Source organism: Panthera uncia, chromosome B1 (genome assembly GCF_023721935.1).
Source record: "Panthera uncia isolate 11264 chromosome B1, Puncia_PCG_1.0, whole genome shotgun sequence".
Classification (NCBI taxonomy): domain Eukaryota; kingdom Metazoa; phylum Chordata; class Mammalia; order Carnivora; family Felidae; genus Panthera; species Panthera uncia.
Window position 1 is genome coordinate 260,102 of NC_064811.1, and position 24,307 is coordinate 284,408.

The 24,307-nt window shown below is 59.5% G+C and overlaps 1 protein-coding gene across 1 annotated transcript in view; it reads right to left on the minus strand.

The window, feature by feature from the left end:
* Positions 1-19,335, minus strand: part of CPLX1 (complexin 1) — a 35,422-nt gene extending 16,087 nt beyond the window's left edge. The window contains exons 1-2 of the mRNA XM_049630121.1: positions 19,215-19,335; positions 17,716-17,822 (exon numbers count right to left, since the gene is read on the minus strand). Of these exons, the coding sequence (XP_049486078.1) occupies positions 17,716-17,746 (31 nt within the window). The 5' untranslated portion in view covers positions 17,747-17,822; positions 19,215-19,335. The remainder of the gene's footprint in view (positions 1-17,715; positions 17,823-19,214) is intronic.
* Between the last annotated feature and the right edge of the window lie 4,972 nt (positions 19,336-24,307).

The following is a 24,307-nucleotide window of genomic DNA, read 5'->3' on the forward strand; positions in this document are numbered from 1 at the left end:
ACGGGAGAGGCAGAGAGAGAAAAAGCAGGGGAGGGGCAGAGAGAGAGCAGGGGAGGGGCAGAGAGAGAGAGCAGGGGAAGGGCAGAGAGAGCAGGGGAGGGGCAGAGAAAGAGAGCAGGGGAAGGGCAGAGAGAGCAGGGGAGGGGCAGAGAGAGCAGGGGAGGGGCAGAGAAAGAGCAGGGAAGGGGCAGAGAGAGAGCAGGGGAGGGGCAGAGAGAGAAAAGGAGAGCAGAGGAGGGGCAGAGAGAGCAGGGAAGGGGAGAGAGAGAGAGGAGAGACAAAGAGAATCCCAAGCAGACTCCATGCTGCCAGCACAGAGCCCGACGTGGGGCTCGGTCCCGTGACCCTGGGATCGTGACCTGAACCGAAACCAAGAGTCAGATGCTCAACTGACTGAGCCACCCAGGCGCCCGAGAAGTACAAATTTAAAACAACTGTAATCTTATGTCTGAGAAAACAGCCGTCAAGCTGCAGAGACAACCTCATTGCAACAGCAAAGCAGGAGTACGGCCACGTCCCTGACAGCCTGGAAGCGGACAGCCTGATAAACGGTGACACCAGGAACACGCGCCCCACCCCGCGGGCCGCTGTGCCCGCGAAACCTAATGACAAATGCGCTAGAAACTCTGGGTAAAACCACGACTGTGCATGTCTGGGGCCTGGAGCTAGGAGGCCCGAGCGCACCCCAACCCCAGGGGCAGCCGGTGCTGCAGACCCCGGACCGCGCCTGCATCGGCCAGAACACACACAGAGAATCGCACGGCGGCTTCGCGTCTCCAGAGGAAGAACCAGGGAAAGCAGAAGGCCGGGGTGGGCACAGCCAGCAGCAAAGAGAGTGCGTGAGGAAGACGACACGGGTCAGGCTGGCGGCTCAGGGGCCGACCTTGACATACGGTAGGTAGGGCCGCTCAGGGCGAGAAGATAGGAAGAAAGCACAAAGATGACAAAATTAGGGAAAACGAGGGAGAAATGGCGCCGCAGATCGAAAGGACACGAAAACGATCAAATAATATTTCGTGCACCGTATTCTAATACGTCTGTGAACGTGAATGAGGCAGATTTTCTGAAGAATGTTGTCAAAAACTGAGAACTATGTCTAAGAATTCACAGATGGAGTCTTTCAAACATTCAAGAAACAGATAATCCCAATGATATTTAAAATGTTCTTGGAAAGGAGAAAAAAGAAGGAAATTCCCCAGGTTATTTTTGTGAAATCTGCATAAGAACGATGCCAAAATCTGGCACAGAGAGCGAGCGGTGGGCCAGCTCCTACGTGACAGTGTGAAATGCTAAACCAGAGACGGGAAGGGAAGCTGGCGTTTCTTACAGAATTTGTTCGCAGGGGGGCCATCTTGGGGAAGCGAAGACGGTTCCGCGTTGCGAGAAGACCCTGCTGCCAGCGTGCACAGGCCGCAGCGAGCACGGCTCCGAGGCTCCGGCAACGGCCTGCCTCCTCTCCTACAGGAGGCCCAGGGCCGCCGTGCCCCTCCTCCCTCGCAGCCAGGGGCCGTGCGCTGCCCCTCTCGCTCTCCTCCAGCGGGAGGTCCCCGCGGCCGCTGAGACGCCTGCCCCGCCTGTCCTGTCCGCTGCCACCTGCCCCCCCGCCGCCGTCCCGGTTCCAACCGAGACCTAGGTTCTGGTCCGCGTGCACGACCGCTGCAGACAGGTGTCCTCGTATCACAACCTGTTTTTAAAACAGTCGTGGAGCCAGTCGGCATCGCAGAAGGCATGCAGTTTGACAGCTGTGCACGTCCCTGGAACCATCACCATGACCGAGGTGACGGACACGTCGGTTCCCCCACGGTTTCCGGGCGGCCCTGTGCAACTCCTCCCACGAAACCGGCCCAGACGACCGCTGACCTCCTTCCGTCCTCAGAGACTAGGGCGTGTTCCCTAGAACTCCGGATAAGTGCAATCATACAACAGGCCGGAACCGGGGAGGCGGGTCCGTTTCCATCCACTGCGCCTAACACTTTCACGCCACCGTGCGTATCAACAGCCCCTCGAATTGGCCCGTGACACAGATGCACGTGATCGGTCTCTCCACCCGCCTGCCCGTGCCCCTTGCACATCCAGGGTGTTTCCAGTTTGGGTCTTTGGTGAATAAGTTGCTCTGAATGGGCATGGACGTGGGCCTTCAGCTCTCTCGGGCAGATCCTAGCAGGGCTTGCCGATTGTATGGTACATTTAGGGCTCATTTCTGAAGAAACGCCAAACTCTTTTCCAAAGTGCTTGCACCACAGTGAAGCCCAGCAGCGCTGAGCAAGGGCCTGCGTTTCTCTGTGCCCTTGTCCACATCTGCTGTTGTCCGTTGAGATTCCAGCCGTCCAGGTGGCCGTCAAGGGCTATCAGCTCATGGCTAACGGTGTTCGGCAGATTTTTATGTGCCTAATAGCTATTTTTATATCTTCTTTGGTGGAATACCTATTCAGATTCTTTGCACACTTTCAAAAACAAACTTTTTATGTTAGATTTACAGAAAAACGTTGGAGGAAGACAGCACAGAGAGTTCTCACATACCCGCACCCAGTGTCCCCTGTTAACACGTTACACTAATGTGACAGATTTATCACAATTAACAAGCCACGCTGGTGATGATACTATTAACTGAGGTCCATGCTGTGTTCAGACGTCCTTACTTTTCGCCTGATGTCCCTTCTGTCCCAGCACCGCATCCAGGGTGTCCGGGACACCATGTGACATTCAGCTGTCGCGTCTCCTTTGGCTTCTCTTGGCTGACAGTTTCCCAGGCTTGCTTTGTTTTTGATGACCTTGACAGCTTTGAGGACTTTTCAGGAATTTTCTGTCTCACAATTAGGGTTTGTCTGCTGTTCGTTCTCTTGGCCGGACTGAGGTTATGGGTTTGGGAAGGAAGACCCGGGAGGGGGAGTGTCCTCAGCACATCACCTGCAGGGCACCTGCTACCAACATGTGACCTCGACAGTGCGACCCAGCCCGCTTACGAAGTGAGCATTAGGGTCCCCGGTCTTGCTTCTGCTGGCGTTACCGAATGGCGAGAGTTCTTTATGGATTTTGGATACAAGTCCAATTTTCTCGATCTTAAAGAGCTAGCTTTGGTTTTCTTTTTCCCTTTTTCATTCATTTCTGCTCTGAACTTCATGGCTTCCTTTCTTCTGCTTACTCTGGGTTTCATTTGCTGTTCTTTTCCTGGTTTCTGATGTTAGAAGCTGAGGCTAACATGTGAGACATTTCTTCTTTTTGAATAGGGGTGTTTAGGGACATGTTTCCCTCTAAACACCACGTTAGTGAATCCCACAAATTTTGATGGATTTTTTTTTTTTTTTCATTTCCATTCTGTTCACAACGCTTTCTAGATTCTCTTTAGACCCACGGGCTACTTCAGAGTGTGTTGTTTAGTTTCCAAATACTTGGGGGGATTTTCCAGATGTCCTTTATTTCTCGTCCCACGCCACCGTGGCCACCATGGTCAGAGAACGTATTTTGCGTGACTGGAATCTTTCACATTCATCAAGACTTGTTTTATGGCCCAGAATATGTTCTATCCTTGTATGTGTCCCGTGGGTATTTGGGAAGACTGTGTCCTGTATTGTCGGGAGTGCTCTCCAAATGTGAAAGCTCAGGTTTGCTGACAACGGGGGAGTCCCGTGTGCCCCACTGCTCTTCTTTCATCAGCTACTGGGCGTCTCCACTCCGACTCGTGGGTCTATTCGTCCTTTTCGCTGTCTATCCGCCCGTCTTCACGTACGTGTTTCGGAGCCCATACGAGCTGTGGAAGCAGGTGAGACGATTACCTCCTTTTAATCTGTCAGCATCTTTGTCACCAGGAGAGGATTTCCGTCATCCCCGGTAACGTCCTCTGCTCTGCAATCTACTTTGTAGCCAGTCCAGCTTTCTTTCGATCAGTATTAGCATGCTTTATCTTTTCCATCTTTTTACTTTTACCATATTTATGTTTTTATATTTAAAGTGAGTTTCTTCTAGGGGCGCCTGGGTAGCTCATTTCGTTGAGCGTCCGACTTCGGCTCGGGTCACGATCTCGAAGTCTGTGAGTTCAAGCCCCACGTCGGGCTCTGTGCTGACGGCTCAGAGCCTGGAGCCTGCTTCTGACTCTGTGTCTCCCTCTCTCTCTGCCCCTGCCCCACTCATGCTCTCTCTCTCTGTCAAAAATAAACATTAAAAAAAAAAAATCTTAAATGAGTTTCTTCTAGGTAGCATAAGTTGGGTCTTGATTTTCTTTTTTTTTTTTTTTAAGTTTATTTATTTATTTTGAGAAACAGAGGGAGAGAGAGAATCCCAAGCAGACTCTGCATTGTCAGCACAGAGCCCGACATGGGGCTCAAACCCACAAACTGTGAGATCATGACCTGAACCAAAATCAAGAGTTGGACGTTCAACCAACTGAACCATCCAGGTACCCCAAAAGTTTATTTTTGAGAGACAGAGAAAATCAGAGTGCAAGCAGGGGAGGGGCAGAGAGAAGGAGACACAGAATCTGAAGCAGACTCCGGGCTCTGAGCCATCAGCACAGAGCCCGACACGCGGCTCGAACCCAGACTGTGAGATCGTGACCTGAGCCAGAGTCAGACGCTCAACCCACTGAGCCACCCAGGTGCCCTGACAACCTCTGCCTTTTAATGAGAGTGCTCCAATAGCCCCAGCAGAAAAGGCCACGAACCCCACCGCATCTGTCAGAGCGGGGAGAAGGGACGGCCTTGGTTGTGGGCAAAATTACCCGCCGACTTAAGTGTTCCTCTGGTCCTGCCTAACGAAGCCCCAGAATAAGACAAGAGAGAATCAAAGTGTCTCCACAACTTGAGCACATCTGGAGCAAAGCTCGTGAACACATTTAGGAAAACAAAAACATCTAGCATGTGTCAGGGTGAAACTCAGAAGGTCTGGCACCCATAGAACAATCAGCAGACACGCCAGCAAGTGGGGCAGGACAGCTCGTGACACAGACACCACCCCAAACCCCGACGTGCCAACCACGTAAACGCATATGATGAGACATCCCGAGCAGCAAAGAGTTCAGTGGCACATAACAAGCATAGAAAAGCACTAGTAAGTGAGAGAAAATTACCTAAAGCGTGTAATTCGTGAACACGGCAACTACAAGTCACGTGTTGAACGCTGTGTTCAGTAAGCGAAAGACGTTGAACGAAGACCAGTTGGAAGTGAGAGCATTCTGTCCATTCAAGCAGCTTCACAGAACCCCGTGTGGGGAGCGCGTGTGTGACGTCCATCACGGAGCGCTGTCGGGGACGAGGGTTTGTGTGATCTTTCGGGGGGGGGGGGACGCGTGTCAGAACAGGTGCACGTGCTCCTCCCACCTCGTGCCGGTGCCGGCAGGGACAAGCGGCTCCCCCAGAGACCCCTCCTCCCGCAGCCGTGGTGCCAGCGCCTCCGATGACACACGAGTCACCTCTCGCGTGGCGCCTACCACTGCCGGGCGCGGTGTTTCACCCACTTTATGCTCCTCCGTTTCCCACGCCGAACAGATGTTTCATCAACACAGACACCGTCTCCGCGTCTGGCTCACGGCAAGAACACGGTAAATAGCGACGACACGACGGGGTGAAAGCGCGGGGATGTCCACGCATCGCGGTTCACGACAGCAAAGCCCCGGGCCCGTGACGCACAACACTTGTGTCGGGTAGGTCGATGGCAGTGAACCCGTGCAACCTCACACCGGGCGTCCGGACACTGGGCAGGAGAACTCTGACCGTCCGTAAGCCACGTGCCCTCGCACTGATGGGTCGAACACACGTGCCTGTCGACAGCCTTTCCAGACGGGAGTAAAGAAACTTAAGAGTATCACCACACGAGGCCGCACAGAACGGGCAAGGAGAGAACAGGCAGTGGAGACGTCAGGTCTGGGGAAGACGGAAGGCAGTCGCGGGGCAGAACTGAGCGGAGGAGGCCCCGCCAGGACACGGATTCGGCAGCAGGAGCGGAGGGGGTCGGCCTCGGGGACGTGGGGGCGCGGGCTGGGCGGGCTGAGGGCCGCACGAGGGGCACCGTGTTCCTTGCACAGGTTCTGCCCCACCCGGTCATCTCCCTGGGGAAATCGAACCAGAGCCCCGCAGACTCGGGCACTGGGGGCAGAGGCGACGGTCCAGCTGCAGACGGGGGTCAGGTGGGCACGGAAGACCCCCCCCCCCCGAGCCCCCGCCCCCTGCCCTGTTTGCAGACCCTGCCATCCAGCCACGCAGGGTCCGTTTTCCCAGAAGTGGGACCACAGCCCCAAACAAGACCTAAAGATAGTTCACCGCGTGTTTATGCCACAGGCAAGCCCAAAGTCCCACCCAGCAAAGTTCCCCATCAGGCTCTCTTACCTCACTCTGAATGCGCAGCCCAGGAATGCCTCCGCCGTGAAGACAGCTCCCAAATCACAGGCAAGAGGGGCCCAGAGAACACGGACAGTACAGAGGGCGGGGCGACTCTCATTTTTATTTGTATTATATATATATATATGTATATATATATATTTTTTTGTTTGTTTAAGTCTATTTATTTACCTTGAGAGAGAGAGAGAGGGAGAAGAGTAGGGGCAGGGAGAGGGAGAGACAGAAAATCCCGAGCAGGCTCTGTACTGTCAGCGCAGAACCCAATACGGGCCTCAAACCCACGGACTGTGAGGTCATGACCTGAGCTGAAACCAAGTGTCGAATGCTCAACCGACGGAGCCTCCCAGGCGCCCCAATAGGGAAACTCTTTAAAAAGGGGGGGGGGTAGTTTAGAACACACAAGAGAGCTCTTGGAAGCTAAATATAAATGCAGAAATTAAAAATGCAGTTCAAGGGCGTCTGGGGGGCGCACCGTCGGGTGAGCCTCCGCCTCTCGGTCTTGGCTCAGGTCCTGATCTCACAGTGTGCGAGGCCGTGAATCAGGCTCTGTGCCGACAGCTTGGAGCCTGCTTGGGATCCTGTCTCCCTCTCCCCTCCCGAGCTCTCTCTTTCTCTCTCTCAAAAGGAATAAATAAATAATCAACAAAATCCTGAAACTTCAGAATGCTAGTAAAGCCTCTAGAGAGAGAGGAGATAAAAAGCAGGTCATGTAAAGAGCCCTGGAAATAAGAATAGCATCTGATGATTCAACAGCAACTTTAGAATCTGGAAGACAACAAAAAAATAACCTCACAATTTTTTTAAACTTTATTATTTTTGAGAGAGAGAGAGAGCAAGCAGGGGAGGGGCAGAGAGAGAGGGAGACAGGACCTGAAGCAGGCTCTGCACTGACAGCAGGGAGCCCGACCCGGTGCTCGAACCCACGAACCGCGGCTGACTCTTGATTTCGGCCATGATCCCAGGGTCACGGGGTCGAGCCCCGAGTTGGACTCCGCACGGGGCATGGAGCCTGCCCACGATTCTCTCTCTCCCTCTCTCGCTGCTCCTCCCCTGCTCATGCATGCACACATACGTGCACTCTCTCAAAAAACTAAAGAAACAATTTAAAAACCAACTGCCAGTCATGTGTGAAGGCACAACACAGAGACTTCCTCCCTACACACCCTGCCACAGAACGTTCCCGAGGACCCAGCCGTAAGAGAAGACAGGGGACTCCAGCCCATGCTGAGTGACAGCCTGGGCAAGAACCAGTGCTGACAGGAGCGGGACGTACCAGAGTCCTGGGGCAGCTGCACCAGAGGAGAGGAACAGCCAACCCTCCATCTGGAACCTTTGACCGCACGGAAGGGTCGCGGTAAAGGGCTGCTGGCCGACATGGGAAGCATGAGAGACAGTCCACAGAAACTTGGGCAAAAGGAAAACGAGACACATGTTGGCTGCAGGGCAAGCCAAGGGCTTTATTACAAGAAAGAAGTGTTCGTACTGCCCTGCTTGGCTGGTCGGGGGGCACTACTTACATCGTCATCGTGACACCAGCCCCAGTGGCTGATACCGCCACGTAAGGAGCGTGGGGCGGGGGTCTGGCAAGAGCTCAGTGCCCCCCATCCCGGAACGTCTGAGCTGGTCAGAATGAGCACAGGACCGAGAAACACACAAGGACCCCCGTGGGCGGTGGGGGCGGGGGACTCAAGGAAAAACTCTTATTCAGTGTGGATCAGAATCACATCTTCCCCCACACCCCTGCCAGGATGGTGGGGGGAGGTCTGGCAAATGTTGACAAACAGCTCCTTGAACTTGGAGTGAAGTCTGTTCTGATTCTGAGCCCATCACCCCAAGGGCGGGTTTCTGTCTAAATCCGTCTACGAAGGAACCAGACTTCCCTGAAACGTCCAGCTTCGAAGCCTGTTGTAAGGAAACGATAGCTACAGTGTTTACTGCTGAAACCTATTTTAAACCACAGTCACCCTGAGAGGCTCTCTCCTCTCAGCCTTTGGTGCTAACCCGCTGACCCTCCTGGACTAGTTCTGAGAAACCCACCGTGTAGAGCACTTTGCAGAGTCTTTTAAAATTAGCAATAGAACTGAAGGCATCCCTCCTTGAAAAAATATTTTTAAATTAAGTAATGAGACATTCTAACAGAATTTTAAAGTAACATTGTATCTCGATTTTCCATATCACTTCTTTATATTTTTCTGTGTTATTTCAATTCCCTACCATAAGCATCCAGTTTCCTGTTAGAGAAATATGTACACATATCTTTTATAAAGTTGAACGTGGGGCGCCTGGGTGGCTCAGGTCATGATCTCACGGTTTGTGAGTCCGAGCCCCGCATCGGGCTCTGTGCTGACAGCCCGACGGGGCTCGGAGCCTGGAGCCTGCTTCGGATTCTGTGTCTCCCTCTCTGCCCCTCCCCTGCTTGCACTCTCTCTCTCTCTCTCAAAAATAAATAAACATCGGGGCGCCTGGGTGGCTCAGTCGGTTAAGCGTCCGACTTCAGCTCAGGTCATGATCTCACCGTTCATGAGCTCGAGCCCTGAGTTGGACTCAGTGCTGACAGCTCCGAGCCTGGAGCCTGCTTGGGATTCTGTGTCTCCCCCTCTCTCTGCCCCCCCCCCCCCCCCAAAAATGAAAACAATGAAAAGAATTTTAAGTTGAATGCAAAGATCAAAATATTTCTTATATGTTAAGAGGACATTCGGCAATACCAATTGCCCAGGTCCAAATCGGACGGGAGGCGGGTGTGGACGGAGGCTGAGCCACAGGACCCCGGGCAGCACTGCCAAGGGCTCGGAATACACAGCGTGGTTCCTGCCGGTGACAATTAGAGCCGAAATAATGTTTTAAAAGGGCATGTAGGTTCCAAAACCTGCAGAAGGTTTTTAAAAAGAAACGTAAGTCCATATATTAAAATAAGTAAAACAGCAGGAAACCCTTTTAAAAAGGAGAAAGTTAAGACGACAGGCCACATCAGTCATGTCAGCTGTAACAATGCACACGAAACGAGGGACGTTCCTGCCACAGCCAAGTCCTGGTCATGGGCTGCCTGCCCCCACTGCCCCGCCCCGTGGGGCACGCAGCCCTGCAGAGCCCCCTGAGGGGAGGGGCCATCCCAGTGAAGGAACAAAGGAGAACTAAAGCCAGCTCCCACCTCAGCCCCTGGTCAAGGTCAGAATAACAAGCAAGGATGAACTGGGTGAAAGAAAGTTGGCTTCCGCACTGTCCTTGCTGGCACGGGGTCCCCACCCCTCCAAGCCCTTGGTGGGAGGCCAGGCACAAGGCCCGGGGGGGGGGGGGGGGGCCCTGTCTCACCGGCCGCCCTGGGCTGGGTGGCCTCGCCTCAGGCGCTGTGAGGTGCTGGGTGGAGGGTGACCTAGAGACCCCCCAGCAGGCCGGAGCCCTGCCCCAGCCAAGCCACCGGTGCTGCTGGACTGAACGCACTTCCCTGATTTTCTGAGACGCCCCTCTTCTTGTGCCCAAAATACCTCTCCTCTGCCTGTCAGCTCCTTTCGTCAAAGGTTTTGCAAACCTTTATTAGTGGTCTGAGGATTTTGCTCCCGCTGTTTACAAAGTCCCCCTCCCCTCCCCTCCCCTCCCCTCCCCTCCCCTCAGGGACCATCAGATGCTCCCGCCCCCTGGGGAGGGGCCCCAGGGCCCGTGGAGCCGGCGCCAGGCCGGCCTTGGCTTTCCGGAGAGGACAAACAGAGACAGAAGCGAGATGAAAACGCCAATTAGTGAGCCCAAACAGAGCCAAGCGCCGGGACAGATGGCAGGGCCGCGGCTCGAGGCTGGTTGTAATCTCCACGTATCTTCCCCTCCATTCAGCCACTCTGCCACTCACATGGCTGCCCCTTCGCCAGTGCTGACAATGAGGCAGGACGCTGTGGCCACGGCCCTGGGGTCGCCGCCCTTGACCCCTCGTCTGCTGAAGGGGACGAGGACCAGGGATGGGAGGCCTCCCCAGGCCCCCTCTCCTCCTGGCCTTGAGTCTCAGGGACCTCCCCCGAGGCTCCCAGCCTGGGAAGGGTGGGTCCCGCGGGGGGAGGCTGACTCCAGCCTGGGTCTGGGCAACTTGTTCTCTCTCACGGCCATGGACCAGGTACAAAGCCTGGAGTGGTAGTCCACGTTTCTGGAACCTTCCTTCTGAAGGGAAGCTAAGTGCAGGATGGTCCCGTGGCCCTGAGACCAGCAGCTCTGCTAAGGCTTCCCCAGGCCCACCCCTCCTCCTATACTCACCCCTGCACCTCCCTCCCCCCACCCCTCCCCCTTTCCCCCACCTCTCCCTGGGTTTCCCTGGGCCTGTGGTCCTTGCTCTTAAACCACTGGGGGCCAAGCTGTGGAGGCAGAGGCCTGGGGCCAGCACGGCTTGGGGTGCATGCGGTGGGCAGCACCCTGCCCTCGAGAAGCCCACCACCCAGCCCAGGAAACAAGGCTCAACCCCCTGAGTCCCAGTCTGCAAGGGACTCGGCACTGAGCATCCAGCACCCACCATACGGCACCCTCAGCACCCAGATCCAGCACTCGGCACCAAGCACCCAGCACCCACCATACGGCACCCTCTGCACCCAGAACCAGCACTCAGTACTCTCAGCACTGAGCACACAGCACCCACCATACGGCACCCTCAGCACCCAGACCCAGCACTCAGTACTCTCAGCACCGAGCACACAACACCTAGCACCCTCAGAACTCGGCACATAGCACTTAGCACCTGACACAGTACATGGCACCCAGCACTCAGAACCCGGCACCCCAAGCCCTCTGCTGGGCCCCAAGTGGCCACCTGACCTCAGCCCACCTCCTTAGTCTGGAGGTCACAGTTCACAGTCAGGCCCATGGGACCAAAGGGGACCTAAAGAGTAGAACAGGGACCCTCCCTCAACCCTGTCAGGCTGTCCCTAAGAAAAGGAAGCCAGAGGTCCTGACTGATTTCTGCAAGGGTGGGAAGAACCATGTCCCCCCCCCCCCCGCCCCGTTCAGGGGGTGAGAAAAGTGAGAGCAACCCCAGAAAAGAGAGATTTGTACGACGCCTAAGCACACACAGGCCAGGAGCAAGGAGTGTGCGGACCCCAGCCAGTGGCCCCACCACCCCCTGGATGGTGCAGGGGTGCTCTGGGCGGCCGCTAGCCAAGAGCAGGAGTCTCAGGATGGCCCCGGCACCCCCCCCCCCCCCCCCCCCCCCCCCCCCCCCGCCCCGCCCCGCCTGATCCATTACGACCCGGGCTTGGGTGTACCACGCCAGAGTCTCTGAAATCGGGTGGCGTTAGGGTCTGCCTGGACTTGATGCTCCTTCTGCTGGTTTGACGCCCCAGCATTAAATGTGCAGTGTTCCGGAGCCAGCCGAGCAGTCCCTGGTGTTAGTGCAAGATCACCGTGAGCCCTGTCACACGGGAGCTATTAAAACAAATGCTTTAATCCCAACCAGAATTTCTCGCCAACCAACAGGCAAAAAATAAATGACTTTACCAGTTGAAGTGCATTTATATCCATTTTATTCCCACACCGGGGCAAAAGCTTTATAACTGAGCTGTAGCTCAATCAACCAGGACCATATTCTCCTGAGGGAAAGACTGTCCTTCATTGTTTTAGGGAGAAAAGGCCGTTTCTCTGATGTGCCTTCCAGCCTCTGGACAGCCTCTGACACATGTGGGGTAAGTGGTGTCTCTCCCGAGTGCAGGGAGGTAAGCTGGTGCTTGATTCAACAGGGCAGCTGGGGGGCCCGTTGTGAATGATGCTGCCGTTTTATCTTTGAGCCCTTGCTGGCTGCTTGTGGAGACCCCGGCTCTCAGGCGGGAGCCAGGGAAGGAGGAGGCACCCCCGCCCTTGGAGGGCCGATGCTCTGGGGGCCTTACATCTGAAAATCAAGACTTCCCAAGGGGATGTGGGCCAGGTACCGTGAGCTGCCTGCCCAGCGCCGTCCGCCTTGTTCGGAGGGGATGCGCCCGGCTCGGCCTCACCTTCGCAGACCCTTCTTGCCCGTGCCGCACAGATGGAAACCCTCTGCCAGATCCCATAAACACACCTGCCAAGCAGAACCCGGGCTTGCTCCCCGGGCCCCCTGCTGCTTCCTGCTCCGTCGTCATCGCCGTGACCCGGGAGCACCGGCAGCCACTTGGCGCCCTGAGAAGCAGGCTAAGCATGAAAGCCCAGGGCAGCTCACCGCTGACAGCGGCACAGGGGGAGCCAAAGCCGGGCCCAGATGGCACCACGGAGCAGCTGAGCCACCGCCTGTCACCTCTCTGGGTGAGGGAAACAAAGTCGTCGCCAGCCCCTCCTGCTTCTCTACTGTGAGTCAAAAGCGTCTTCCCCACGAGGTAGCACTTCCCTCCCGGCCTGCTCCTCCCCTGCAGCCCCGCTGGGCCTGTGGCTCCGCCACCCTCCCGGAGGCCCTGGCCTCCCCCCGTAGCCTTCCAGCAGCGCAGTCCCAGGCCCAGGAGAGGCCCCCGATAGACAGGGTTAACTCCAAACCAGACAGACCGGTGGGCGAGCCGATGGGACAAGCCCTACCCTCAGGACCTGGGTTTGGGACAGGATGGGGATGCCTGGCCTCTCCCTCAGTGTAGGGCCCCGTGGGGGTGCTGGGGGTCCGGACAGGACCACCTGGGATCTCAGGGCTGTCTCTGCAGCTCTGACCCGAGGTCCTAGGAGGCCAGGTGAAGGAGAGTCTGGGAAAGAGCTATTTCTGACCTGCAAAGACCTCAGGCCCCCTGACGCCGTGTCCCCAAAGCAGCTGCAGGCACACACAGGCCTCAGCTGGGAGTCACAGAGCTAGCAGTGGAAGATGGGAGCTCGGGCCGGTTGACAGAAGCAGGGGCCAAACAAGGGAGGAGACCCCCCAACGCGCCCCTGGAGGCGGAGGAAGGCACCAGCACTGAGGGAGGGGCTCCCAGCTCCCAGAGGGAGACTCACCCCACCGCAGCCCCACCCCGTCTTGTGCCATCGATGAGGCAGGTGGGCGCTGCCCTGTTTTCTCTAGCGTCTGACCCTGGCAGCCTCGACGGATCCGGGGACTGATCCCCACGAGACCCCCAAGAGGGTGCCCCAACAGGGAGCAAAGAGCCCACCACCCACGGGGTGCGGAGGCCCTCGAGGTTCTCCCTGGGGTATGTGTCTGTGAGAGGCTGTTCTGTCCACGGAAGGCTGGGTGACCGAGGTTCATCCTCCTCCCATACGCACGCAGTCTTGCCGGATGGAGAGACATGCGCTCAGACATGTGTTCATTCCCTCGCCCTCACCCTCCTCAATACACCAGACCACAGGCCCTCTGCCCTCCTACTCACCAAGACTGGACAGCCTCTCAGCCAAGCCCAGGCCAGGCTCTCCCCCCACAGGATGGCCCCAGGCCCCAGGCCCCTGCAGCCATGGGCCACTGGAGAGCTCAGGGCAGAGCTGTGCTTGGTGAGAAGACCCCGCCCCTTGGGGCTCGGTCGCTGTTGTCCTGTAACATTCTCCTTCCAATCTCCTGCTGTCTTCCACACCTGTTCTAACCCCTACAGCCCCTGGGCCTTTGCACGTGCTGTGTCTCCATCTCATCTGCACATCCTTAAATCCCACCTCAGATGTCCTCTCCTCCGTGAAGCCCTCCCCTGTCCCCGCACCACCCCCAAGGACCTGAGCACGCTCTGGACACAAAATATGCCACACTAAGGCAGATCAACAGGATAGCCAGCGTTGAAAACCAGTTGTCAGGGCCAAAATAGTCATGCTGTACCTGATTTAGCCTAATGAGGGTCTACAACCAACCACACCACACTGACAGCTGCCCACGCTCTCATCCACCGTGTAAATGTAGCTGCGGGGCCATTTGCCACTTCCTGGCCTCGGGAGAAAACCGTTTTTGCAAATGATGCCCTTGAGGGTCCTGAGCCCCAGGTCCGAGTACGTGTGGCCCAAGCACCTGGCCCCAGTTCCAGGCCACTTTGCCACCATCTCCAGTCCACCACTTGAGATGCTGCCCCAGACTTTGCATTAAATCTGGGGGGTGTCTTGATGGATCTTGGGGCAGCCCAAGAACATAAAAGCCTCCAGGATATTTTCTTAGTGAGAACAAATTTGCCAATAGCTGGACACTTTCTTCACCAATTTGGTCCCAAGGGACTTCTCCTCAGCCAGCCCTGCAGGCCCATGGTGCCTACGGCCCTCTGCCTCAGCGTGGACCCCAGCAGAACAGTGTCCAGGGGGACCACGTCTGAGTTTGAAGTAACCTAAAGCGCCCACTCGTCACCCCACAAAGAACTCGGGCCCTAAGAGCAGATGGCCCACGGGCCCCACCCTCTCAGGCTGCATCTCAAGAGAGAGACAGCCACCATGCAAAACCCTCCCGTGTCCATCCAGGGGCCCAGGGACTGGAGTGTCTGGGCAGATCCTGCCGTCACAGGGGAAGGAGCCCTGGGAGCCACTGTCCCCTCCTCCGTGGTCCATACCTGTCTACCTGCCCGCAGAGAGGGAGCTGGGCACCAGGTATCTGTGAGGTCATTGGTCAGTGCTGATGGCTTTGCTGGGACGCGACAGGACAGGACACTTGTGCTCACCCACGGTGGTTCTAAGGACAGCCCCACTCCCACCCGCCGGGCCCCCTCCCCCTCACTGCCCAGGGCAGCCCCTAGCAACTCCTAGCCACCTTCCTCCCCCTTCTCTTCCTTCCTGTGGCAGGTGGTCTGTGCCCAGGGGTCTGTGCCCTGCTCCCAGGTGGCCCCGTGGGCCCCAGGCAGTCAGTGGAGGAGAACGCCCCCAGCAAGGGTCACATAGCAACTGTAGTAGCAGAACCAGAAGCCCACTGGCTGGGTTCGGCGTCAACAGGGGCTGGGCCGCAGGGACCGGGCAGCATCAGACGTCAACAGGGGCTTACAGGAAAGGCCGGGGTCACCTGGGCTTTCACCACCGTCCAAACGGTATCCGAGGTCCTTTGGGACCAGCAGCCCCCGAACTCTGGACTGCCACTCAGTTCATCAGACCCTGAGCCCCAGCGTGGACAAGGCCCTACAGAAACAGCCGTGCACTTGCCGTCAACTCCCTGCTGCTCTGTTGTCTGACACTAGATTCCGGAGTCCTGTGGTTGTCCTTCCTCCCAGGCAGTCACCTCGAAGCCTCTGTCCCCGGCAAAGACTCCATGAGATGCCTGGTCAGGAAGACGCAGCAGCCCAGGGAGCTGCAGACAGCCTCAGGTGACCACAGCTTAACTGGGCTTCGTGGAGTCTTCCAGCCAGTGCGGCTGAGTGTGGCCTGCCACCACAGGCCTCCCTCCAGACCCTCATCTCCTTCCTCCCCTGCTAGGGCTCTCTCTGCACGTGCAGGTGATGTGGCCTCTGCGCTTCTAGCCCTGACTCGATTCCTTAGTTGGCTTCTGACACGTCTCTGTCCCTGCGTCTCTCTCCACCACGCACCCCGCACTCCCGTCTCTTGTCCCGGTTCCCTGGGCTCCTCAGTGTTCATCTCAGTGTGCCCTGTCTTTTCCCCTTGGCTGTTCTGTTCCAATTCTCCATCCCCCCAAGAGGCTGCTGTGCCTGAACTCCAGCCTGTGCCCCTCCGTCTCTCTCTTGCCTTCATCTCCCTCCAGCCTGCTCCATTTCTGGGGTCTGCCTCTTTCTGAATGGTTTCCTGGGTGTATCCCACTGAGTCTGTCTCTCTTGGAACACTTCTGGCGTCTGTCTCTGTCCCTCTGTCTGAATGTGCTCGTCCCGAGAGACCAAAATGATGCCTGCCCGGGGGAGAGAAAGCGCAGAAACAGAACACAAGGTCTCGCCCTGAACATCAGGCGGCGCTCAACCTCAGTACCGCAGGGAAGGTGAACACCGGAGCCAGCACTGGGCTGGGACACCCTGTCCGTGGCCACCAAGAGGGTGCCCCGAGGCACCTCTGCTGCCTCCCTCCCTGCCCCCCGCCCCCGCCACTGCCAAGCACCCGCTTGGCCCTGAGAAGCCTGCCCCGTCGCCGCTGCAGGAAAAACTCTGGGCTGACATGGAACAAAGGGAATCCAGGCTGGCAATTACACAGCTAATTTCAGCCATGTAGACAGCCAGATCAGATATTCCAGTGTTCTTACAAACCCACCTCAGGGCCTGAATTAGCCACCTAATTAATTATCTGTAGCAGTCTGGGACTGGCTGGGTGGAACATGGATTGCTCCTGGTGCCAGGGTGCTGGCTTGTCCCTGAATCATGTCCCGGTGACGTAATCATTATAATTAGACTCAACCTGCAGCCTCTCCTTGACCACAAAATCTTAAAAAATGTGGCCCCGGGCCAGGCCCGAATGTCTATTTACTTAACTTGTGGTGAGCAGAAAGGCAGCCCCCCCATGGGCCCCTGTCCTGGCCTTCATGGCACTGTGCCGTCCTGCACCTCAGCGCTGCCACAATAGCCCCACTGGCTCCCCTCCTCCAAAAACACGGTCCTGATTCCTCCCACCTCTGCAGATGCGTCACCTGACTCAACGCCAGGCTGTGAATGGCACCGGGTCAGGGTGTGGCCCACAGAGGCCACCAAAGGAAGACATCCGGAAATGGCACAGGCAGGTGCTGGGCACGGGCTCCCATCCCAGAGAGCTCTGGGGAGCTGGTGCTGCACCAGGACAGCTGGGGCCTAGTGGCTGGGCCCCTCAGGCCCCGCTGAACCAGACTGCTCTACCAGGAAGCACCTGTGCCAGTGTGGACTTCACTGCCCCGCCCACCTCCCAGGCCAGGGTGTCTGGCCACAAAGATGGTCTTTTGAACCCAGTAGTAACAGGATTCCCTTCAGGTAAGAGTCAGCAGTGTTAGAAGGGTAGTCCCCTCCCCCAACACACACACACACACACACACACACACACACACACACACAGCTGCACTGCCTCCGGGGAACAGGGCCAGGGCCCTACCAGCGATCCTGGCCTCTTCTCTTGTCCCTGAGCTCAGCAGCCCAGGCTCCCTGCACATGCTGCTGCCCCCACCCTGGGTGAGACCCACAGGGTGCACATCCAGCTCGGGATCCCCCCCACCTGCTGCAGTCACCCTGCAGCGTCCCATGGCTTTGCCCACCAAGAACAAAGCCCCTGTGGGGGCCACCAGACCCTGACAGTTAGGACTGGCTGTTGGTGCCCGTGAAATCCACACTGGGCTGGGCCTTCCCCCCAAGGCCCGGGGAGGGTGCTGCTGTTTAACCCTTGACCCCATTCTCAGCACTGTCTGGTGGGCTTTGCCCTGACCACAGCACACCAGCGTATTTCCTCCCCCCGCCTTGGTCCCTGGCTCTTTCCCAAGGGAGGGAGTGGGCAGGTGTGTTTTGGGGGATGTGCAGTGAAGGAATGTGTGAAGTCTGAGGGTGACCATATGCCCCCGCATGTCTGCATGCCACAGCGGCTTCCAGCCGGCGACCAGCTGGGCGGATCCTGCCCCCACTCCCCTACTTCCTACCTCCCAGGGCTTGTTTCATCACGAACTCCATGACGATGGCTTTGATTCCTCAGCGGCTCCTCCCGAGGATTGGAACTCACATGCAAGTGTGGCCAGGAGTTCTCTGCCTGCAGGAGAGGAAGTGGTCACAGGTCACCCTGATCAGGCCTGGGGAAGAGCTTTTTCCTCATCCCCACCTGACGTCGTGTGAGCGTGGGTCTGGGGTCTGACAGAGCATCATTTGACAATCCCCCCACACCTTATGGCGGGACCCCAACACTGACAGGGACACCTGGGGGGGGGGTCTCTGGGGAGGAGGGTTCCTACCACATGCCCTGACCAAGGCAGGTAGATCCCAGGACCCCAGCGGGACCTGCAAAGTGGTCTCACCTGGCCCCTGGGTTTCTGAAATTAGTTTTTGGTGGCCATTGCAGGGACGGAGCAGGGCACTCACGACTTGGGGGAGCACAGCCCAGAGGAGCCAGGCCCGGTGGGGGCAGGGCCCAAGGGGTGTTTGAAGGTGACTGGCTCTTCTGCCTCCTTTCTGGGCCCTGGGCCACACGGGGGTTGGGGTCTGTGGAAGGAACAGGCACCCCAGTGGTTAGGGTGGGTGGGGCCTGAGTGGATGCCCCTTGTGAGAGGCCCCCTTGGCTTCTGACAGAGGAGTCTCAGGAGACCAGGCTCCATCCAGGGGACACTCCAGTGCCCACCACTACAGTGAGGGTGGGAGTGGAAGGGAGAAACTGCAGGGGATCCAACCTTCAGGGAACAAACGCAAATGGGGGATGGGGTGGGGAGCGCAGACCACCCCTCCACCTGCATTAGCGTGGTGGTGGGGGGGGGGGCTCCAGGGTCCAGCTCAGCTGAACTCCGGTGGGGAGGTGCCCCCTGTAAAATCCGCAGCTGCGATCCCCCTCCCTCCCCACCTGCGGGGTCTCTTCCTGGCGGGGAAGCCTAGGCCTCTGGAGACCCAGTGTTTTACGGTGTTTTCCTCTGCACACGGAGACCCGCGTTTGTGCGGCCTGGGGAGGGCTGGCTGGGTGGGAGTGCCCCCGCCTCCCCGCAGAGCGCTGGCGCGCAGGGGCGCCCTTGCCGCAAAGCAGATTCTCTTCCAAACTTCTCCCCTGGTTCCTGAGGGGGATGGGGAGCTCAGGGTCCAGCCACAGGGACACTCGGGATGCTGCTGGAGCCTCTCCCAGGGCTCCCAGTGCCGCCCCGCGCGGGCCGGGGCTCCCGCTGCCGCCGCACCCCTTGGCTTTGCGGGCGGGCGAGTTGCCCGGCTCCGCTGAGCGGCCCTCAGGCGGGAGCGCGCCGGGAAAGAAAGAGCCAGGGCACCAGGGAGGGGAAGGGGCGACTCGGGAGGCCGGGGACTCGGAGAAGGAGCCAGAAAGGGAGGGCGCGCGGCGGGACGGCGGGGCCCGCTTCAGCACCGCGCCGGCGGACAGCGCCCGCCCGGGGCCGGGAGCAGCGGGCGGGGAGCGGGCGGCCTGGGGCGGGCTGCGCGCGGGCGCGTCGGTTACCTTCCCGGGGCCGGGCTGCGGGCGAGCGGGCGGGCGGGCGGTCAGCGGCGGGCCGGCTCCATGTGGCGCCCCGGGAACTGCGGCGGCGGCTGAAGGGCACGGCGAGGAGGGCGCGTCACATGGAGGCGCTCCCCGCCCCCCGCCCGCGTCCGAGCGTGACGACGAGGGCGGGGCCGCAGCGGCTGGGCGGGCGCCCGCGGGGGGCGGGGGCGGGGGCGGGGAGACGCGCCCCCCTCTCCCCTCGCAAGACCTGCCCTCGCGCCGCTTTCGGGGGGCATCTCCGAGCCACCGCCTGCGACCCCGGCCCGCACGGCGGCTTAGAGTCCCAGACACTGCCCCCCACCCCCGACCACCATCCGACCTCCTCGGTGTGCACCCGGGCGGGGGTCGCCCTCTTCACAGACAGGGTCGCGCATCCCACGCCCCCGCCCGTGCGGGGTACCTCGTGAGCGCCTGCGGAACCCCCAGTGGCAAAAGCTTTCTTTTCAGGCGGGGGTGGAGAGGCCTTGGGGGTTGGGGTCGCGCGGCTCCCCTCCCCATTCCACACCGCCGGGGCGCGCAGGGGCAGGGGTTCCGTCGCGGGCAGCAACAGCGATCCCGCCCCGGACGAGTGACCCTGAGTGCTGCCCGTGACCCCGACTCCGCCGCTCTTGGGCCCCCTCGCAGCCCCGGGCAGGAAAGGGAGCCCCCAGACTCTGGACACCCACCCTGGCGGAGACAGAATCGCAGAGCGGCCGGGCCCTGTTTTTCAGCGTAACCGCGTCTCCGAGTTTCAATCTAGGGGGACAGAGGCGAGAGACCCCCGCCCCTCGTACGGCCGGCGCGGCGGCGGGGGAGGGGAGGGCGAGGGAGGGAGGGAGGACACGCGGAAAGAGCGTGGCTGGCGCCGGTGGCGCAGGGCGGGCGGCCCCTTGCGGGGCGCGGACGCGTGAAGGTCACTGCAGACGACGGCCGCTCCGCCCCGACTGCCCTCGCGGCCCCGCCCCCACCGGCCGCCCCCTCCCCGGGCCTCCGGGACTGCCCCCGCGGCAGAAGCCGCACTGCGGGGAGAGCGGGGTCGCGGCAAGGTCGGAGGCTGGGCCTCCAGTCCTGCCGCCCCTCCCGGGGGTCGGGAGACCCCGCCCCGCCGGCCGACCTTGTGGGCGGTGCTGCGGGGAGCGGCCGCGGCTCAGCCCCCGCCAGGGTCCCGAAGAGCGTCTGGGCTGAAAATGGTTCTCGGGCCACCGGCGCAGGGCTGACCTCCTGCTCGGTGGGCGGACAACCCTGGTGGCCACTGCATTAACTTGTCGGTGTCCCTTCCCGACAGAGTCATCGGGACGTGCCGGGCCCTGGGGTGGAAGGGACGGATCCTGGAGCTGTCTCTGCCCCCACCCCCACTCCGGGGAGACCTGCCCCTCTCTGCTCCTCCGCCCCACCCCCACCCCCACCCGCAGCCGTGAGGCTGAGATGAACTCGGGAAGATGTGCAGACCCACAACGCTTATATCCTCCCGATCTGTTTGCCGCCTCCGCTCCCAGCTTCCACCCCTCTCTGACCTTCTCGGCCCATACTGTGCAGGGCAGTGGCCGGGTAGGGCCCCAAGGGGAGGCTATGGAGAAATCCAGCGCTACTCCCTGGGAGCTGGGGTCACTGTCTACTCAGCGGCCAGTGACCCCGGAGGAGGCACAGGTCCCAAAACATACTTCTCAGGAAACACCGGGCTGCAGCCTCTCTGGATGCCAGAGCCCTGGGGAGCTGGCCTCAACATTCTCACTTTCTCCTGCTAACAGGTCCTGTCAGCTGGGTTTGGGCCAGGAGGTGAAGGGGGGGGTGGGGTGTGCTGCCCAAAGGGTGAGCCTGGGGGCAGGACATGGGACTCAAGCCCAGGCTGCAAGGAGCCCCTTAAGCTAGTGTGCCCTGACTGACCCCCAGGAATGGATTCTAGACCCAGGCCTTCAGCGGCTCTAGGGATGTGTACTCTATGGTCACCTGTAGCCCAGTACGTGAAGGTCTTGAGGGTCTGACTTGAGCCCCAGCTCAGGTCCTGCTCAGCCTGGCCCTTCCCGTGTCCTCAGTACCCGGGTGTAGATGCTGGAGGCAGAGGTCTGGTCCAGGAAAGAGAGGCTCTTCCCTCCACCTCTGCTGCCACCAGATGGGCCTGAAGGGTGAATCACAGCCGATCTGTGTCAACCCCATGCAGGATCCCATAGGTGACCTCAGCCAAGTCCAGAGCAGGCCCCACAACCAATGACCCTGGGTAACCTCAAGAGCCCCCTACAGGGAGACACTGCATTGACTCAGGGCAGCCAGATTGGGCAGAGGGCTGCCTTTGTGGCACCAGAGCCTTGCAAGCTCATCAGGACGGTGGAGGGTCTTCAACTGGATGGGGACTCCACAGCCCCACCGACTCCATGATCTGGGCCTGGCTGAGCTCCACACACAGCCCTGAGCCAGGGGTCCAAGGATGCTGCCTGAGTCTCTCTCCGTCTTTCTCTTGCCCTCCCTGTCCCTCTCTGTGGGTCTCCATCTCTGTCTCTCTGCTTGTTACCCTCCTACACTCACCACCATGCTGTGACCCCCTCAGTCCTGACAGTTGCCCAGGCCCTAAGCTGGGGATCGGTGGCCCAGCCAGGACTCAGACTCTCCCAGTGGAAACAGGCAAGGTTGGTGACAGTTCCGGATCAGAGTGACTGGTGTCCCATCCTGGCAGGGGGAGGCTGGCCCACTCTGGAGCCTGACAAGGACGGCAGGGTGAGCAGTGCTCTGGGCAGGTAGTGAGGCCATGAGGTGAACCAGCTGGAAACCGCCCACCTGCCAGTTCTGCTCCCGTGGTGAGGGGGCAATGCTCCCCTTGGTGGGATGTGTGGCCCTGTGAGTTCCCAGAAGAGGACCTGGGTACCGGTGAATAGCCCCCAGTTCCCAGAACTGCAGCCGGTCACAGAGAGGCAAGAGCTTGGCAGGAAACTTCCACACAGCTGAGAAAGATCCAGGAGGGAGTTCAGAAGGCACCTGGATGTGGCCGCTGTCCAGGATGGGGCCAGGGCACAGAGGAGGTGAATGAATGGCGGTGGTACTGGTAGTGGGGGTGCATTCCAGGGAGTCAGAATGAGGGGAGAGGCGTCTCAGCGAGAGGTTGGCATTCGGGACATGTGTGTTTGGCTGTGGCACCCTGGCCAGCTGGCAGAACAGGTGTATGGCCCCTAGCTCAGCTCTCTGCGTGCCCTCCAGAAACTGGCCCCTTGAGGCCGGGAAGCCCTGATCCAAAGCAGGGTTGTGCCAAAGACCATATGATGCTGGGTTTGAGACTCCCTGCCATGCAGAGTCCCCTTTGTGGCCCCACAGAGTCACTCCAGATGGCAGACAGAGGAGACAGCCACCCTGCTCTGACCCTCCCAGGAAACCCCTACTGGGCGCCCCTTCACTCCCTCCAGGGAGGCCTGGCACCTGTCGATCCCATCTGTCCCACGGAGGGCCTCTGGCACCCCAGGGCAGCGCCCTGCTCCAGCCCCGACAGGGCCAAATGCCTTCAGGATTTCTTGGAGTTGTTCTCCAGTTTCGGGGTGGGGTCTGGCGGGAGCTGCAGGCCCCTGGGGGGGGCGGTAGGGAGGGTCTTTGGGCACACCGACTTTCACACACTGAATGATTCAGCTCCCAGTGCTGGTGCCTTCCGCATTGCCGTTTTCCTGCTGGATTTCATGACCACTTGAAAGGTAACAGCACGGGAGAGCAGAAACAAAGTGAGAAGGAAACTCTCGGCTGTCTTCCATCAGAGCTGGGGCAGGACCATGGCTGTGAGCGCAGGGGACCCTTATGTGCCTCCCCGACGCCACGACCCCTTCCCTTGCGACCGTGGGCAAGAAGAGTCCAGCCCCCAGGGCCCAGCCTGCCGTGGGCTCACCTGTGGAGGCTCCAGGGAGCGAACCTGAGGTACGGCCCAGCCTGGGGTGCCCGCTTCTTCCTCAGGCCAGTGTCCGTCCTGCGTGCTGGTCACTCTTGCCTGGTCAGCGTCGTGTGATGAAATGGATTTTCTTCCCGACCATCTGTCTCCACAGAGGCCCTGCCCCCACCCCCACCCCCACAGAGGCTGCTCCTCGAGTTCCAGAGACAAGGGGGACCCCTGCCAGGAACACTGGGGACCCACTTTTCTGAGGAGTTGGCCCAGGGTCTGGGCTCGGAGCACCGTGATGGCTCCTGCCCCATCTGCCTACACTCTGCCCCGCTTCACACCCCAGCCCCCTGATGCTGTCCGCCTTCCCCGACAGGGCCCCAACTCCCGCCTGGGGTTGCCTCCCTCCCAGCTCCGTGCCCATGTGGCCTTGACCAGCACCTTCCCTTCCAGGCTCCTGTCATTACTCCAACAGCCCTGGAACAGGGGTCCGGCAGATCGGGGGGGGGGGGGGCTTTGAGTCACCTGCAGGGTATCGTGTCAGAGAGGGGAAGGCATGCCTTTCAGAGATGCTCAGAGAAGTGGGCAGTGCAGGGGCGGAGGGAAAGCAAGGAGAGGTCAGCGGCGGCTGTGAGGCACCCCCCACCCCGCTCCTTGCCTTGAACAGCCCCTCTGTGCTCCAATGTAAAATTACGCAGGCTTGGAGATGGGGTTTCAGCCTCTCACTGGCTGCTGTGGCGCAGCGGCTGCACGGAGGTGCTGGGACAGCCCCGAGGGGGTGCAGGCAGGCGTGAGGGACGGGAGGCATGGGGAAAGATGAGGCAGGGGTGAGTTTGCTCTCAGGGAGGCTGTGCTTCTGAAGCACAGCCTCCCTGAGAGCTCTATCCTCTGGACACCCAGGCCTCCAGCAGGGCCCCTGTGGGCTGGGCCCAGGCACTCTTGGGTGGCCCTGGGTTAAGCATGTCTGTGCCTGTCACACCGGGGTCTCTTCCACAGTCATGAGCAAGATGGACCCTGAAACAAAAGGAATGTCCAGGCTGGGCGAATGCCCTGGGGCATCTCCAAGTCTTGGGGGACATCTGGCCACATCCACTGCAGTGTCGTGTAACGTCCACGCGAGTGCCCACCCGGCGTTCGGAGCCCGACTTTCTCTCTGACGCATGGTCACTCCCCAGAGCCTGTCATGTGACCCTGAGCTGCAGACCAGACATCCTTGCTCTGGGAATGT